The 18267-nt window shown below is 29.1% G+C and overlaps 2 protein-coding genes across 4 annotated transcripts in view; one reads left to right on the top strand and one right to left on the bottom strand.

Annotated features, from left to right (window-relative positions):
* Positions 1–18267, bottom strand: part of LOC136986575 (band 3 anion transport protein-like) — a 107893-nt gene that overhangs the window by 73627 nt on the left and 15999 nt on the right. For all 3 annotated transcript variants that reach the window (XM_067284156.1, XM_067284155.1, XM_067284154.1), the window contains exons 3-4: positions 14456–14621; positions 8322–8512 (exon numbers count right to left, since the gene is read on the bottom strand). In XM_067284156.1, the coding sequence (XP_067140257.1) occupies positions 8322–8512; positions 14456–14621 (357 nt within the window). The remainder of the gene's footprint in view (positions 1–8321; positions 8513–14455; positions 14622–18267) is intronic.
* On the top strand, positions 10992–11982 carry LOC136986586 (uncharacterized). Its single transcript, XM_067284169.1, has 2 exons — positions 10992–11547; positions 11729–11982. The coding sequence occupies exons 1-2, from the start codon at positions 11088–11090 to the stop codon at positions 11980–11982; spliced, it is 714 nt and encodes a 237-aa protein (XP_067140270.1). The 5' UTR covers positions 10992–11087.

Below are 18267 nucleotides of genomic sequence, written 5' to 3'. Positions count from 1 at the left end.
TACAAAACAAAATATTGTTTACAAAAGAATATAGTTATTGATATTAGAATAGTTTCTCTTAAAAATTTTTAAATTAACATAAGTTTTTTAAAAATTGATGAAAATGCCTTAGTATGAAAGTAATTAAATAATTGGAATATTGGAATTGGAAGATAAAATATTTAATGGTTTTTAGTAAATGTAATTGTATATAGTTATTATAGTTTTTATGTATTTATTAGTGTATCAGAAAATTGTTTGTGTTTTGTTTAGCTTGCATGGAAGAAAACCCACTGAAGAGATATTGTAATTTCTGAAATGCATCTGGGTAAAATAAAGTTGTTGATTGGTTAGTAATTACGGCATCTGTGGATGTGATAATTCCTAAAAAATTAAGGTATTTTGACTGGTTACATATTGATATTACAATGGAGAAATTATATACGAGGGGTGTCTGACATTAAAGGTACAAGCCAAAATTACACTAACATTTATAATTAAAGAAAATATTTAATACATTCCATAAAAACTACATACTTTTGTTTATTTCTCAACATATCCCAGCATGACACTACTTTAAATGTCCCTTTATGGTACTGTTGCTTGTCAAGTTGCTTCAAGTAGTTCAGAACAATGTCTTCCAATTCCTACTGATCCACAAAGCATTTTCCCACCAAAAATTTCTTTAAAGGTCCAAATAAATGAAAATCTGAGGGGCTAAATCTGTATTATACTCCACACATCAAATCAAACCATGGTTGTCAGCAGAAATAGGAGGTCCTGCAACATCTCCAAATAGTCCAGATTTAGCCCCTCAGATTTTCATTTATTTGGACCTTTAAAGAAATTTTTGGCAGGGAAATGCTTTGCAGATCAGAAGGAATTGGAAGACACCGTTCTGGACTACTTCAAGCAACTTGACAAGCAACAGTACTGTGAAGGGATGTTCAAACTAGATTCATGCTGGGATAAATGTCTCAATGTTTACAGCAATAATGTTGCGAAACAAACAAAAGTATGTAGTTTTTGTGGAATATATTAAATATTTTCTTTAATTATAAATGTTAGTATAATTTTGGCCTGTACACCTTTAATATTGGACTCTCCTCATATATTTTTGTAAACTAAAAATAATTATATTAGAATAAAATCTGGTTTAAGGGTTTTTCAATTCAAGTTGTTTCCAATTATAAATATTTGGGTGTTACTTTTTCAACTAATGGTCTATTTCGAATGCATTATAATCAATAAGAATATTCATGCTAGATTATTGATGAATTACTCAGTTGGGGAAATCTGCTAGATTATGTAATTTGAATGATTATTTACATCTATTGAAAACTGTGGTTTCACCCTCTTTGTTATATGCCTCGGAAATATGGGATTTTCATTTAGTTAATGGTGATGAAATTTTTAAAATTTATTTTGTTTACCTCATTATACACCAAGTTATTTAATTATGATGGAATGTGCTTTGACTCTATAAAACATGATTTTTAGAAGGTTAAGGAATTGGCTTATTAGGATTTCTAATTTTCATGACTCTTGTTTGAGTAAGGTATGCTTTAAGTTTTCACTGGGTAAAAATCATATAGATTAGTCTGGTTTTCTTATCAATACATTTAATGATCATGGTATTAATTTTATATGTGATAATTTAAAGTCAATAGACTGATCTCTTCTACTTGTTAATATTTTTGATAATTTTTTATTTGGTATAAATGGAAAAATAAATAATAGTGTATATAAAACAATTGGTTTAAGGATTTAAATGTTACTTTTTTTTGATAATTCCTTATATAATCAAAATGTTTCTCTTATTATTTTGTCTTTCTTTATACAGGCTAAGTGTAATTCATTGTATTTTTTTTAAATGATTACTTGAATGAATTTTTGTGTGGAGGAAGAACCTGTGGATGCCTGGCATATTCTGGCTAAATGTGGGCATCTTAAAGTATTACAAGAAGAAATTTTTGTTGCATTGTTCTTTCCAGGTTGTTTTTCTTAAAATGTTATCAGAACCTTGTTTTCAATTTAAAGTATTTTGTTTTCTAAAAAAATCCGTTGATATTTTGTTTTAGGGGGCATGATTTCCCTGCTATAAATTTGGTTTAATTGCTGGTGTAGTTTGAGAGTATCTGTCAGTGTTGTGTCTATACTATTTTCTTTTTAATAGGTAAGAAATATTCTTATTAATAATTAAATAATAAATAATACCAATCAGTAATTATATTTTTCTTATTTTATTGACAGATGCTCCCAAATTTTAATTTTAGCCTTAACTTTAAGTTAATTCTAATGTAATTTAATATTACTTTATATTTTTGTTTGTGATTTTATGTTCAATGTAATTAAGCGATTTGTTTTTGGGAGATGGTATGGCACCCCGCATCAAGGAATGTATCTAGTATGCATAATAAATAAATAAATATAATCAATTATAGTAAATATAAAACCAGTTAAAAATTTAATTATTATTATTTACTGATTATTTTATATTTATTTTTTAAGAATTTTCTCATCAGTCAACAGTTTAAGAAAATTGAGAAAACAGTGCAACTGTTAATTGATGCTCTAAGCGCAATGTAAAAGTGAAAAGCATTTTGCCATTTTGAATGATTTTGATCTTGCTACAAAACTTTCTAAATGTTTCTAATTCAGATATATTTATGTATTATGTATGTTCATATATTTTATACCTACTACAAACTTCTAATTAAAAAAAATAAATAAAAAACATTTAAACTCAAAAATGTAATAGAAGAATTAACAAGAGATGATATGCAGAAAGCAAAACATTGTTCTAATCATTAATAAATTTTCTGGTACTATATGTAAATCATTATGAGCAATATATTATAATTTGACAAGTCATTATTATATTTCATTTAATAATCTGATTAATAAAAATAAATAAATTATATATTTTTTATTTGATATTGTTTAATATTTTCTACTAAACTTTCCATATAAATTATAGAGGAATTATATAAAACTAGTTTTAAAAATCTAATTGATATCAAATACACTGGTGTTCTAAACATTCAACAGGCATGCGTATTGCATGCCTGTTGAATGTATATGAATCAGCAGAACGATAATAATGCAAGTGCAACGTATGATGTGGATAACATATTAATGACAAGCAATTATTTATGACATTGTCAAAATGCCAGGCTGCAATTTTAAATCATGTTTTTATTTATTTATTTAATCTAAAATACTGTGTTTCCTGAAAATAATGCTGGGTCTTATATTACTTTTTGCTCCAAAAGACACATTAGGTCTTATTTTCAGGGGATGTCTCATCCAAAGGCACTTGCTTCAGTATTTACAAATACTTAATTATAATATCATTTAAGAACTAATGTCAATAATAATATTTATTTATATATAATTATTATTTTATAATTCAATATGTCTGTTTTGGGTTGCAATGGACATATTAAATACAAAATCTGGCTAACGATCTTAACTGGGGCTTATTTTAGGGGTAGGGCTTATATTACGAGCATCCTGAAAAATCATGCTAGAGATTATTTTCTCATTAGGTCTTATCTTCAAGAAAATACAATATATGCTCTCCACCTCAAATTAGTACTGTAGTGTCTTGCCCCTGTGCATCATACTTTTCTGTTAGCAATGGGGTTATGCTGGTCATTTATCTAACTCTTTTAAGGGAAAAATTTTTGAATTGAAATAACATGACTTCTGGTTTGCATCAGAAGTTCATATATAGTTAATCAGGGCCTTTTGCCCCTAAGTTTTCCATATCTAGTCTTGAATTTCATTTATCTAACAACGTTCTGAAGATTAAGGAAAGATAGAAAGACAGATGAGAGTGGGAATTTATAGGTCTACAATTTTTTCAAATTGCAATCCAACGAGTAGTAATAAATATAGAAGAGAATATAGAAAAGAATTTAGAACTGCAAAGTTCATTTACCATAATTTATTGTTATATGACAGATATATACAATACAATGCTTAAAAATGTAGAAACCTGTTTTGAGCAAATGCTTGGAGAAGTTAATAAACAAAAAAAATTTAGATGAACTATTCATGAAAACAGAATATGAATACATTATTTTCATTAATATTTCATGAAATCACCTTTGACTTAATAATGATCTGAAGTTTTTCCAGTGTACCATTAATTAGACTTCGAATAACATTATAAGTAATGTTCTAGTACTAAATACAAACAATCACTTCTTTAAGCTATTCTGTAGAAGCTTTTTGAGCACAAAACACCACACATTTTCAAATGTATTAATGTCAGGTGAATTTCAAGCCCAATCCAGCACTTGTATTCCCAGTTACAGGAACACCCTTTACATCTGGAAGAATGGTATATTGGATAATTATGTAATGTTATAAAGCTATTGAACATCATTAAAACCAGGTATGTAGTGGTACACTTAACTGTCTAAATGTGTGAAAGGATGCCAAATCTTCTTGGAAATATTTGGCTCCAACTGAAATTAATCTCTATGTTAATGATAAAACATCTAACCATAATTTCATACTGATTCAAATTCATTGTGCCATGAACAAAATAAAGCCTTCTAACATTATTATAGGTAATTACATTCCAAATCATTACTGAAGATGCATACTTTTTGAACCTCACAAGGCATTCTGAATATCTTTTGTCCATTTTACAACATATCAAATTGGAGCTGATCAATTGGATAATGAAAAATAGCTCTCATCTAAAAATATGACATGTTCCATTGTCCAATTGCAATGCTTTTTGGCCATGCAAATCTTGTTTTCTTAATTTTCTGTTTTAGTAATGTGTTTCTTCTTGCTTGCATTGCAAAACTTCTTGTTTCACAGAGCTTTTTACAAACACATGGATTTGCAGCCACTCTCCTGTTGATGCTTTCCACTCCATCAATTCCTGAGACATAGCAAATCATTTTTTTGGCTCAAACAGCAGAGAATTTTGCCATTCTTTGGCAAGGATAGGCATGGCTGCCTACTACAGGCATTATCCACGTTTCCAATATCTTAAGCTTTGAAATGTTGTAACTATCAGTGAAACAGGAACAGTTCAGTCTATGAGCAATTTTAGTTATAATTAAATATTTCTTGTGTAAAATTTTGATTCATTTCATTTTTCTAGATGTCAACTCATGCATCTTTGGCTTACTGTACAGTTAAATATTGAAAAACACTTACATGCTTGAACAGCACTCATCAGTAACTGACATCAAAATGAACAGTTTACTAAGCATCTTTCATTTATATCAGGGGTCACCAAACTATGGCCCATGGGCCAGATCCGATCCACAAGGTCAGCTCATTTGGCCCACTGCTGCACTGTGCCACAAATGAGTTAAAATATAATTATTTATATGGACATATCATAGATTGTAGATAAAGTTACTATGTAGAAAAAATTAAAGTGTAAGTAAAAATTAGTGTAAGTTAAAGTGTAAAAATGCCAAAATTGGTCTAATCTGATTTTTGCATCTGACATTAATACAAACAATATTTAGGAAAATCAGTGAAATAAAAAATTCAGCGACTTTTTACGACTTTAAATATCGGAGTGCTTTTTGTGTAAGTACTTACCTGCAAAGAAGTTTCTAAAAAAGCATTATGAGTTTGCTGCAATGATCATGTTTGTGTATTGGTAAATAAATACATAGGTAGATCCAAAGAAAAGGTTACAAGCAGCAGCATTTGAAAAGTAATTAATATGGAGGGAATATTTTTTCTGAGAGTGGAGACAAATGATAGTAGTTATCTTACAGTAGTTGTGTGGGTAGGTAGCATAAATGCGCTGACACGTCAGAGTGATTGAAATGGCAAGACATTTAGAAAAGTGGTCTCACTTGGAGGTGCGAGCTGTGATTCATTTCTTATGGGCATCTGATGCGAATGGCCTGGCATGTTGAGTGATGGTGTCATCCTCCTGCAAGACAATGCCAGGCCCCATACTGCTTGCAAAACTCAACAATTGCTGCAAAGTTCAAGTGAGAAGTCTGGAGCCACCTCCCATACAGCCCAGATTTGGCACCCAGTGACTATTTCCTTTTTCCAAAAATGAAGAAACACTTTACTGAAGAGAACCTTGTTCCAGATATGTGAAAACAGCTGCCAAGAACTGGCTCATTGGGCAGGGACATGATTTCTACCAAGCTGGGTTATACAAGTTGGTCCTGCTTTCAGATAAATGCCTAAATAGATTTGGTGATTATGTGGAAAAGTGATTGGCAATTATGCCTCTTAATTCCCTTTTGTATTTTCTGTCTATTATTAATAAATAATTTTTTATTACCCCTGTAACCTTTTTTTTTGGATCCACCCTTGTATATTGGTTGTCTTTATTTTTTGTGTATTCAGTATACTGTATTGAACAAAATGGTTATGTGGCCCGCGCTTGTCATTCTCTCAGTTATCTGGCCTGCTGTGAAAAAGGTTTGGTGACCCCTGATTTATATCAATCGGTATGACATATTATACAGATGATGACATATTATAGTACAATGTGAATGAACAATTCTTTGCAACAAGATGATACAATGCTGGTTTAACATTTCATAACCATTACTTAAGTTTTTTGTCCATTAATACTGGATTTAGCAAAAAATACACATTTTGTAGTAGGTTTGCAATGCTTTAGAACAATATTGTATAATGATATTATTATTATAATTGTAAATATTTATAATTTTTGAAATTAAGAAATTTGTCTTTTATTCTTAAAAGCCATGAATTTAAATTATATTTCAATATAACTACAGTAGAATCTCATTTTAATAAAAATCATGGAATAACGGATTTTTTTGGAATAATGGATTTTTTCTCCAGGTCCCACCAAATCAATGTTTTTACCTCTTTTTAACAGATCCATAACTCGGAATAATGAATGTTTTTCTAGCTCCATCTTCGGTAAACATCATATTTTTTTCAACCTTTAATTGGATATTTCCAGATACTGAATTCAAAAAAATACATTGTACGCTGTGCAAACTAAGTGCATAATCATCACAGTTCTCACTGCTAACATTGCAGCCATGCATTAGTGTTCTCATGTAGCATGTAGATTAGTGGTGGGAAACTACTTCCGGCTTAACACTTCCAGATATGCACATGTCTATTTCATTTAATATCTCATGATGAAATAAAGATTAAGAAAAGAAATTTGGCATGGTAATTTATACATAAAGGACATTGATGTTACTAAATTTTGAAGTATGGAACACAAGAGGGTGGAGATATAGAAGGGAGTCATATGTGTCAAATATCGAGTGGGGTCAAACTTAAAATTTTACTTGTTACTGGCATTTATAATATTTTTAAAAACTCATCTCTATCCTCAAAATTAAACTTTTTCTCTCTTAGTCTTTTTATAATAATTAATAATATAGTTATTTTTTAACTAATTCTTAAGCTCTGAAAACTTTCTCTTACTATGTAGCTGAAGACTAAATTGTTTTTACCCCTCAGGCTACAAGGGAAACTTATATAGCAAAACAAGTCAAACAACTTTTCTATCGGCTAATTTCATTTTGAACGGACAATGCCAATTTTGACCAATTTCACGTTTAAAGAGTTAATAATATCTCATAACAGATAGTGCCACACACAATTCTAACTTTTAACTAATGTCATAGGGTTCTTTAAACTTGAATATTATAACTGTCCTAGTATAACTGAAAATTATTGGACTTTGTAATGGTCTCCTTAACCTCTCCTGTTTGAGGCTGGGAAAAGCCTTTTGCTCAGCTTTTAAAATGCCAGTTTAAAATGCAAGAAATTTACTTTACAGATTTATAAAAGTTAAAGTCTTTTTACAATAATAATATGTATATATTATTGTAAAAAGAAATATAAATTTTGTGATAATAACTGATTATCATATTTATCAGTATATATCAATTTCTATACTAGTAGTTCTGAGCCTGTTTTTTCTTGAGGTGCACATTTTGTACAAGATGTGTACAAAATTAAAAATATATTACTATATTTTAAACAACAACACATAACACCGGAGTGTATTAAATAATGTACCCTGAGAACCTATATCCGGTGTTATTTAATATATTTTAAATTGTAAATAAACTTTGTACTATAATAACTGCTATCCTATAGATATAACCTAGCTATTAATTTATTATGGATGTAATAAATCTTTATATAAATTGGTTCTTCTCATTTTTCAAATAAATAAGCCTACTTTCATAATATCCATAGCACATCTAGCAATCTCTTTGACACACCAGTTGAGAATCATTGTTCTTTACATTAAAAATTATTTTTACGTAAATATTGTGAATGAAATATTTATAAAATTTAAACAGACATATATATTCTCTCATTGTTACCTTTGCTGGTGAAAGTGATTCTTCCACTTTCGGTTTGACACCAGTGTTAACATCTTCAGTTTTTTCTTCTGGTTTTATGAAATCATCATCAAATTCAGTTTCCTCTTGATCAGATCGAGAATAAGCACGATGACGATGGTGATGTAACCTTCTTAAAGGCTGATGATGATGAAAGCTTTCCATTCTATGTACTATTATTATATAATATATTAATAAATATTACTTTAAATAGTGTAAAATAATCTTATAAAAGACTATAATTTTAAAAAGTGAACGATTAATTTTAAAATATGATTATATAAAGTTAACATTATAATCTAATTCTGAAAATAAATTAATTTTATATATTTTAATCAATAAATATAATATTTTCATTAAATTATATAAGCTTCATATTCCTTAACTATTTATCTTCAAATTAACTATTCATCTAATAAAACTGTAATTGTAAATCATATATTGTAATTTCGAGTCGTTTATCATTTCAAACTTGTGATGTTAAATAATAAAGTTTTCTTATTTCAGACTTAAAGTAAGAAGGCTCCAAGTCTTTTCCAATTACAAAATACATTTATTCACATATCTCAAGTCTGTAAGTCAAATATAATACAAGTAAATATAACAGATACAAAAATTATGTTTTACAAAATATCTCTTATATCTAACAATATCAATTATTTAATTTGTAGATTTACTAAACTTCAAATCAAATTCAAAGTTTATAAAAAAAAATTCTTGAGTTTTTAATAAATTCTAGATTTTACAACTAGCTGAAAATTAAACATATTTAATTTATAGATTATTATTTTATTTAATTTTTAAAGATTAATTAAGTTGATCAAAAGAACTCAAATAAGTACACAGTAAACTCAAATTATCAGGATGGTGTTAGCCAGATCACCCTCTGACTTTAAAAATAAATAGGCATATACTTGTATGTACTGTTTATGCACAAAAAGTATTTTTTCTAAATATAGAAAATAAACTATATTCTATCATTTCCACCTAATTATGTACACACATACATAATGAGATGTATGAATAGTGGAAAAAAAATGTTTATTTTAAGTACAAATCCAATTATTTGGATGGTTCAAAGTCCCAATTATTTCAGATAATTGGAGTTTTACTGTATAATGAGTAAATTCCAACTTTTATAACAAAACTAAAAACTCTGTTTGTTCTCCTTCTGACAGGCTTGAGTGCCCAAAAATCCTAAAGAAACAATACTCAATTTAAATTTGTGAGCTATAATAAAACATAATTTGGATTATAAATTTTATGATCTATGAAAATAACAGATATCTTCTTGTATTAGGTTTGTTAAAAGTAATTCAAACAGTAGTTAATTTATTCATAAGGTATTCAAGAGAAAATTTTGCATTTTAGTTGCTTTGCCTTGAATAATAATTAAAATATTAATGATATTAAAAAAAGTCAACAAAAATTAGTAATTATATATTCATTACAAATTTTATATTTTTTCAAAATTCCTAGAAATTTGGTTCAATTTTAGTCTGTTTCAAAATTTCTTAACTGTGCTAATTTAAACAATAGTACAATAGTACAACATAAACTTGAAGTAGCTTCAGAATCAACTTCATTACTAAATTGAAAAAATCCTTTGATATAGGATACACAAATCTTTAAAATCATGTAAAAGAAAGTTTGTTAATTGAATAAAATATGTTCTTATTTGTTTTTAAGAATATGAGAATCAATAGAGTTTTAAAATTTAAATAATGTTCACTTAAATTCAATTTAATTTATCATTCCAAGCAAAATAGATGATGAAGATTAAGATGCTGAGTCAATTCAAAAACACTTATTAATAAAAAGAATTAAATCCTTTTTTACAGATCATTTTTATAGATTTAAATTTCTAAAGTCAAACTAGCTGTGGTTAATTAAATAAAGTAAGCAATATATCTTTAACAATAGGTAAGGTTGAAAAAATTGTTGTATTCAATAGACTAAAGAGTTTCAGAGCAGTTGAATATTTTCTGCTGAATATCCTCTGCAAAAACATTACTTCAGAACATATTGAGTGTATTGACAACAGGTTTAGTAGCAGACCTTCATTTACGCTACCTGATAGCTACAATTAACCAATTAACCAATTAAACAAATAAACCTATACAAGCGAAATATGTATTATTTACAAGGTATATGAAAGTATGCATTACAACATTAATCCACCCATATACAGCTTTTGACAACTAAAATCAAATATACAAAATAAAAACATATGGATTAATTTAATTTAGGCCTATTTCTTTGGATGTTTCTACAAATTTGGAAGTTTGTATAAATGAGCAAAAGCTATTGTAATACCCATACAAAAATAACCTTAATACAACACCAGCAAAGATTTTAATTCAACATAGACAAATGTTTTCGATTTATTCATAAACCTGCTTTCAGGTTTAGCATTAGCATTTAAAAACTGTTTTGTATCGATTTTGTTTTCTACAGTTTCACATAAAACACATAGTTAATTAACAATTAACTTTATTCCCTTTCGGATACAACTGACTGGGGTGATGACTGCACAAGAACTCCCCTCCCAGACAACGAAAGTATGTAGGAATTTTCACCCCTGACCTGACACTCAGATCAAGTTACAACCGACCGTTACAACAGATCTTCCCCCTCTAAAACGAAGTCTCGGCCATGACACCGAAGGGCCCGTCTCCGGTTTGGGGGCCGGCGTGGGCCGCGGCCCGCTAGCCGACGGAGCGGTGGAGAGGCGGCCGAGAGGACGAGATGGCAGAGCAGCACCCGCACCCAGACCGCCGCTCTGAGATGCTCAGATACCTGACCCATAAACTCCGCACTCAGTCGCTCAACGAAGGTGATCCGCCGCATTCCAAGGTTGATGACGATCATGATTGTCAGGCTACTACATATGGCTGCTATATGTTAACGTTGATATGTTGCTTGAATTTGATGCAGTTTATGGAAAGTGATGTTCAATCTCCAGGAGATAAGAAGCAAGCAGAGCGAAGTAGCAGTAATCAAGAGGTGATCACTGACAGTGCAGAAAACAGTGAGAGGCAACAACATTCAGGAGCCTCCAAGACTGAAGTGGATAGTCCCATTTTAGACACTGCATTAGATTCGGCCTTGCCCAGTGATAGTGATCACAACTGCGATCATCGTAGTTCAGAAGAAGAACTGGAAGTAATTAATAGTGCAGATGTGGTTCAAGAGAAAATGACAAAGAGTAGTTATCCCTAGAACCTTGCAACCACAGCTATTACACTTGTTACACTCCACACATGAGGGTATGTCTAGAATGAAAAGAACAGCCAGAAGCTATTTTTGGTGGCCTGAAATGGACTCCCAAATTGAAGAGATGGTATCGATGTGTAGAAAATGCCAAGAACAGATCTTCCCCCTCTAAGTGCGAGATCTCGTGTGCATTTCAGCTCCTGTGGAGTTTCGTTCTTCTCCTCCTGCGAACGTTCCCAAACCCAGTCGGTCATTATCCCCACCACCTAAATTATTTCACTCATCAGTAGGCAACATCCCACCTCTCGAACTATGTTCTGTGTCACCTAGGAAGAGGCATAGACATATACCAAATGTAAACACCAGTACAAATCTTCAGAGACCATGTCTAGACTTCGAAAAAATACAACAAACTGCATCATTCTGAAATTCCACAGATGAATGTTAAATGTATTTTATGACATTTACATTTAAATTTAAAATACTCAAATATTTAAATTACACTTTGTATTTTAAAATATTTTTAAGGGTTGAATATGTTAACAAGCAACATGATGTTAAGTTTACACCAGAACAAATCACGATTGTTTGAGCACATTTTATGGAGTGACGACGCATCTTTTCCTGAAATGGTGTGTAAATGCCATAATGCATATATTGTGGCATTCTGTTCCATGTATCCAAAATAAACAACACTAGGTACATTTACACTAAATGTCTAGTGTGGTATTTGGTCCTTTATTCATCAAAGGAATCTTGAGTAACGACTGCTATCTTAATATCCTATGCATGATGGTAGACAAATGGCTTGATGACTTGCTTTTAGAGAAATTGTGGTAGATTTGGTGTTAGGAGGATGCATGGACTGCACATTAGCTCATTCTAAGCAGACATGTGTCAGTGGCTCACAGATTGGTTTGAGAGCAACAATGTAGTCCTATTCTACTACGTTCCTTGGACTTTGATTTTACTGGATTTTTCCTGTACAATAATCTAAAAGTATCAACACATACTCATCAGCACTGATGATATTGGCAAACTGAAGAGGAAAATATGAGAGACTTGTTGGATGGTGACATAAGTATGCTATATACCAGGGGTGGCCAACTTTTGTGTACATAAGATCTACTTTTTATCTTAAAAATGTGTTGTGATCGACTTGTTGTCATAGGCATAGTCTAAGTGGAGAGGGGGAGGTGTGTAATACATACTATGTTTATACACTGTATTACAGTACGAGGTGCACTCCCGCGAGCTATGGGTAGATAAGCAAAATATATTCAAAACTATTTTTCTATTTTTTAAACCACTTATTAAGTTTTCGAGATATAAGGCTCATAAAAAAATAAATTTCCAGACTCAACTTTTGATATTTGCAGCTACCAGTTCATTCCGTACAGGCGGTACCTAAAAAATCTTTCAAGATAGATTTTTAGTAACTTACAATATAATTTAATTTTTTTATCAATTGCAATGTATAAGTTGTGGTACTATTTGTTCGGAAATATGAAAAAGTACAGTATGACTGATAATTTGATTGAAGACTATCATGGAAGAATGATATAAGATTTTTAGATTTATTCTTTGTTAATCTATCAATCGCGGGAGTGCACGTCATACTGAAACACTGTATATCTACCTATGTAAAAAACAACATAATTATTTAACAGGCCAAAAGACTCACATTCAGGGGAATTAAAACAACATGAGTAATTATTAACAATATTTATTAATTCGAATTAGCTACAGATAAAGACAGATTTGGAATCTATTTTATTACCTTAATAATAATGAGAGAAATAGTAATAATATTGTTAATACATGTACTAAAGAAAAGAAGCTACCGTATGACAGTACCAAATATTCAAGCTAAATGGCTGTGTTTTTCTATGAGTCGAGTCATAACTGCATGCATACTGTTGCGTTTGCTTGTTACGTTCAGGCGTTGCGTTCAGTTGCAAGTGTAACACATAAAGTAAAGGCATTGCGAGCGGTCGACCAAAATTGGCTTCGCGATTGACCAGTCGATCGCGATCGACTTGTTGGCCACTCCTGCTATATACAACCTATAACACCACTCTCAAACATCTACACTTTTGTATCACAGCTGATGACAGTAGTTTTGAACATGTACTACAGAAAAGTAAACTGCTTTTGTATTAAAAATTTTTAAAAAATAAGCCAGGACGATTAAGTACAAATAAAGAAAAAAATATATTTCTCTTACAGACAATACATATAAAATATGTCTTTTTATCCAGACGTCCTTTCTCACGCAGTTGCTCAAATAAAAGGTCGACTCCACCGTGGAATTGTCTTATCCCTCAACTGCGTGAGAAAGGACGTCTGGATAAAAAGACCCATTTTATATGTATTGTCTGTAAGAGAAATATATTTTTTTCTTTATTTGTGCTTTTGTATTAATTTATGTAATGTTGGCTTTCATTCCTTAAAATCAGAGATTCTTTGTACACTAAGTTAAATCTTCTGGCTTCTTTAACATTATTTTTATGCTTGGGAAAGATGGGAAAATTTATGTATTGTCTTGGAATTATCTTGCAATTTACACATGTTCTTTTTTTCAATGAATTTATTTTACTATAAACATTGCACTGGAACTTTTGCACTTGGATAAATGTTAATGTGAATACCCTGTATATCTGCTAGCAATGATCTTAAGTTTCACTAATAAATAAATGATTTAGATGATTTGAATGTCTTGTGAAAATTTAATGTGTATATCAAAACAAATAGATTAATTTTTTATAATTAAAATCGATGAAAAGGTTATACATAAATTGGTATTTTGGAATTACTTTTTATAAAACAAGATTTGAATACATTTAAGTTCAAACAAATAAATTAAAAATATAAAAATTTGTATAAAGTTTAATACTTACATTGATAGTCATTTTCATCATATCGGTGCTTTCTCTCAACATTCTCTTTACCATCATGAAAATCCGCAAGAGAAAAACGTGTACTTGGAGGATGATATATTTCTTCCATTGCCTGCTCTAATTCTGGATTTCTCCATGGAGATGATTGTGATTCTTCTGTATTCATCTGTAAATAGAATAATTATGAAATTATTATTGTTATTAAACATTGAAATTTTAATATTTAAAATTATTTAAAATTTTGCTGAAAATAACAATGAAATTAAAAATAAAACTACAGCTATATCATTATTCCAGAGCTTTTTAAATGCATCATAGCTTTGAATAAACAGCAGAAAAATAAACAAAAGTATATATACAGCAAATAAATTATATTCAATATCTACTGTAAATTAATTTTAAATTTTATTTATTTGTAGATATTATTTCATTTTAAGCATCTTTTAAGATAATATACAAGAGAAAAATTTTTGAAACAAATAAAAATGTATAGTTTAAAGTTTTATTATATAAAAAAACTTTCTGTAAATACTTTTATCAATTTAATATAATTATTTGAAATTTTTCTCTGTGATATATAAGTTGAGGCAAAAATTAATCGATAGTCAGATATATTTATTGAAAGATGAAATAAAATAAAAATCTGAAAAAGTAAATAAAAGAGTGTAACTAGTAACAAAATCAATTAGAAATTGGGATAATACGTGGTACAATCCAAAAGTTCGGGGAATGCAGTAATCTACGACAACAAAAGCATGTATTTGAAGTTATAGCGTATGAAATGGATTCTACCAAACCACCTCTACGTGCTCAGGTTAATTTCACCCATGTCACGTGATTAAACCGCAAGCACTGCTGTTTTTTTCCGGAGATAGTTACCTTTGTCCTGCGACGTAATCAAAGTGGAGTTTCAAGAACAACCTCCAACATTTCGACTTCACCGTGACCTTTCACCGTAGAATCACCGTACACCTTTCTTAGCAAGTTTAAAATCTCTGTAGGTGTTTTACCTAAACGCTGACAAAATTTAATGTTGGAGGTTGTTCTTGAAACTCCACTTTGATTACGTCGCAGGACAAAGGTAACTATCTCCGGAAAAAAACAGCAGTGCTTGCGGTTTAATCACATGACATGGGTGAAATTAACCTGAACACATAGAGGTGGTTTGGTAGAATCCATTTCATATGCTGTAACTTCAAATACATGCTTTTGTTGTCGTAGATTACTGCATTCCCCGAACTTTTGGATCGTACCACGTATATCTATCTATACATTAACCAACATTTCCAATGGATGTTCAGCATGAATCATTGTCAAATGACTTTTGTCTCACCTTATATATAAAATATTGCATGAAAGTTAAATGATGAATTAACTAAAATCTAAAACTACTTCTGATATCAACATAAATTAATTTTTATATTTAGTTAATAATTCAATACAAAATCAGAATAAATGTTATTAATGTAAATTGTAATTAATATCAATAAATTTATATATATCTAAATATAAAATTAACTCATATAATAAATTTTATAAATAAGTTCAAGTATGTTTACATATAATAAATTTAGTTATACTTTAATAGCATATTTGTTTAAGCTTACAGCTGACTATAATATCATTTCTAAATTAAATCTTCTGAAAACATTTTGAAAGTGATATTATTTTCCTATAGATTTAATTTTTATTTTCTATGTGTAACATTAAATCAGTGGATCTATGTTTATAATACTATTATGAATAATAATATATGTATTTTAGATACAAAGATTTTTATCAAAATTGCTAATCGGCTGTTTGAAACACTGACAATAGTACTTCTTTTATAAATAAATATTGAAATTTAAAGTTTATCAGATAAAATTCAGAAGAGAAATTAATAAATATAATTTAATATAATCTGTTAGTTTAAAGAGAATTTACCACATTAGATTTCTAGATATGTTTTAAATCAAGTTTGAAGGAAAAAAGTGCAAAATTTATTACTGCGTTATTTGTTACTGTTTTGATTAAGCTTATTTACTATGCAATTGACCAAGGAAAAAATCTTGTCAATGTAATTCATAAAGTATATACTTTGTTATTATCAGAAATGCTATTTATGTGTCCGATGATAAATTGAAAATAATCCAAAACTATGCTTCTTATTTTAGGCACTTATAATTTATAGAATGTTTTGAAAATTCTCAACAGCTATGTTTTTGAATTGTGTTTCAATCATTTGTTCTAAGAAATGTACCTGAGGATGACCTTTAAAATGTGATCAAAAACATTAGTTACATTAAATTTAATACAGCTGGAATATCAAGGTCGTGTTGCTCATTCAAATTGTTTTTCAGTTTTGAGTTAGTTGCTTCATTTAAAACAGCAAATTCCAGTTTGATATCTGATATTTTTAAAATAAAAATACTTTTTCAAAAATTGATTTTTTTTTTAAATTACAAAATTTCAATTTATTATTTACTAAGTGTATCATCATATTTTATAATTAAAAATTTATTGCTAAATTGTAACTAAATAAATCAGAAACATTAAAAAATAACACAAATGATATGCAGAAATGCTTTTTATTTAAATTTTATGCTGTTCTTAGTGAATTAAATCTAATACTGAGTTTAATATTCTAAAAAGATTATTAAATATACACCAAAATAATGAGTAAAAAATTATTCTCATAAAAATATGAGAATAATTCTGTGCCTGATCTGTGCACAGAATTTTTAACAGGGTGGAGTTTTAAAATAAAATTATTTTTTCATAACATAGTTTATATACCTGTATTTTAAAAATTAATAAAGTAACACTATAAAGTAGACTAATGAGGAAGTGAACAAGCACAAAATAAACATGTTATATACAATAGACTGTTTAATTTTATTTAATTGTTTAATTATTTCCAAATGGGAGGTGATAAATCCCCAAAAGCTACTGCACATATGAAAGGTTATATGTTATCCTCATAATACTATGAGAAGACAAGATTATTAGATACATAACAATATGTACTTAAATGTACTGGTGTACAATTTTACTAGGCAAAGATTAAAAGAACACATTGCAGACCTCAAATACCATAGACTAAACTCCGTTTTCCACGATCACTGTTTACTTAACGACTGCAACATAGACAAAAATAACGTTCAAATCCTATACAAAGAAAAGAATATGTATAACAGAAAATTTAAAGAAAGTGTTTCAATCCTAACAATCAAAAATTGCATTAATAAAAATCTAAGCGTAAAAATAAATGAAAACTGGTTAAAAATATTGTAAAACACACTGTATATATTAATAAATAAATATTGTAAATATTTATTTACAATATTTATTTATTAATATAATCACAAGTGTGTTTTACAATATTGTAAATATTGTAAAAAACACTTGTGATTATTGCAAGAAATTACATCGTTGTTAACCATCTATAATAACTGAAAATATGCAAATTTGTACTATGCCACAGCACAGAAAATGAGCCCGAAACAGCCATAAGACATTAACGAAAAAGAATTTTTATGTTCTTGTGAAAAATCAATTATTATATTCCGTAATATGAATACAACTATAGTCTACATCTTCTAGATATTGTGATAACTGGATATCGTAAAATAAGCAAAAGATTATGTACAATACAACAGGTAATCAGTTAATCTACTTCCTGTCAGTGCTTTTAAAGAATTTTTACATTTTTTAAAAATATCTTATTATATATGGCTTATGTTTTTATACCAGATATAAATATTGTGTGTAAAAGGGATTACTCCGTTTATAGAAAAAATAAGATACATGTGTTGACTGAGTTTTAACCT

The sequence above is a fragment of the Centruroides vittatus genome, unplaced genomic scaffold, assembly GCF_030686945.1.
Source record: "Centruroides vittatus isolate TY-2023 unplaced genomic scaffold, ASM3068694v2 scaffold_1152, whole genome shotgun sequence".
Classification (NCBI taxonomy): Eukaryota; Metazoa; Arthropoda; class Arachnida; order Scorpiones; family Buthidae; genus Centruroides; species Centruroides vittatus.
This window is presented reverse-complemented; position numbering and strand designations above follow the sequence as displayed.

Excerpts from the sequence above, each read along its gene's own strand:
- LOC136986586 (XM_067284169.1), top strand. The coding sequence starts at position 11,088 with ATGGCAGAGCAGCACCCGCACCCAGACCGCCGCTCTGAGATGCTCAGA. Across the intron at positions 11,548-11,728 it reads TCAAGAGAAAATGACAAAGA|TGCGAGATCTCGTGTGCATT; the intron begins GTAGTTATCCCT and ends TCCCCCTCTAAG.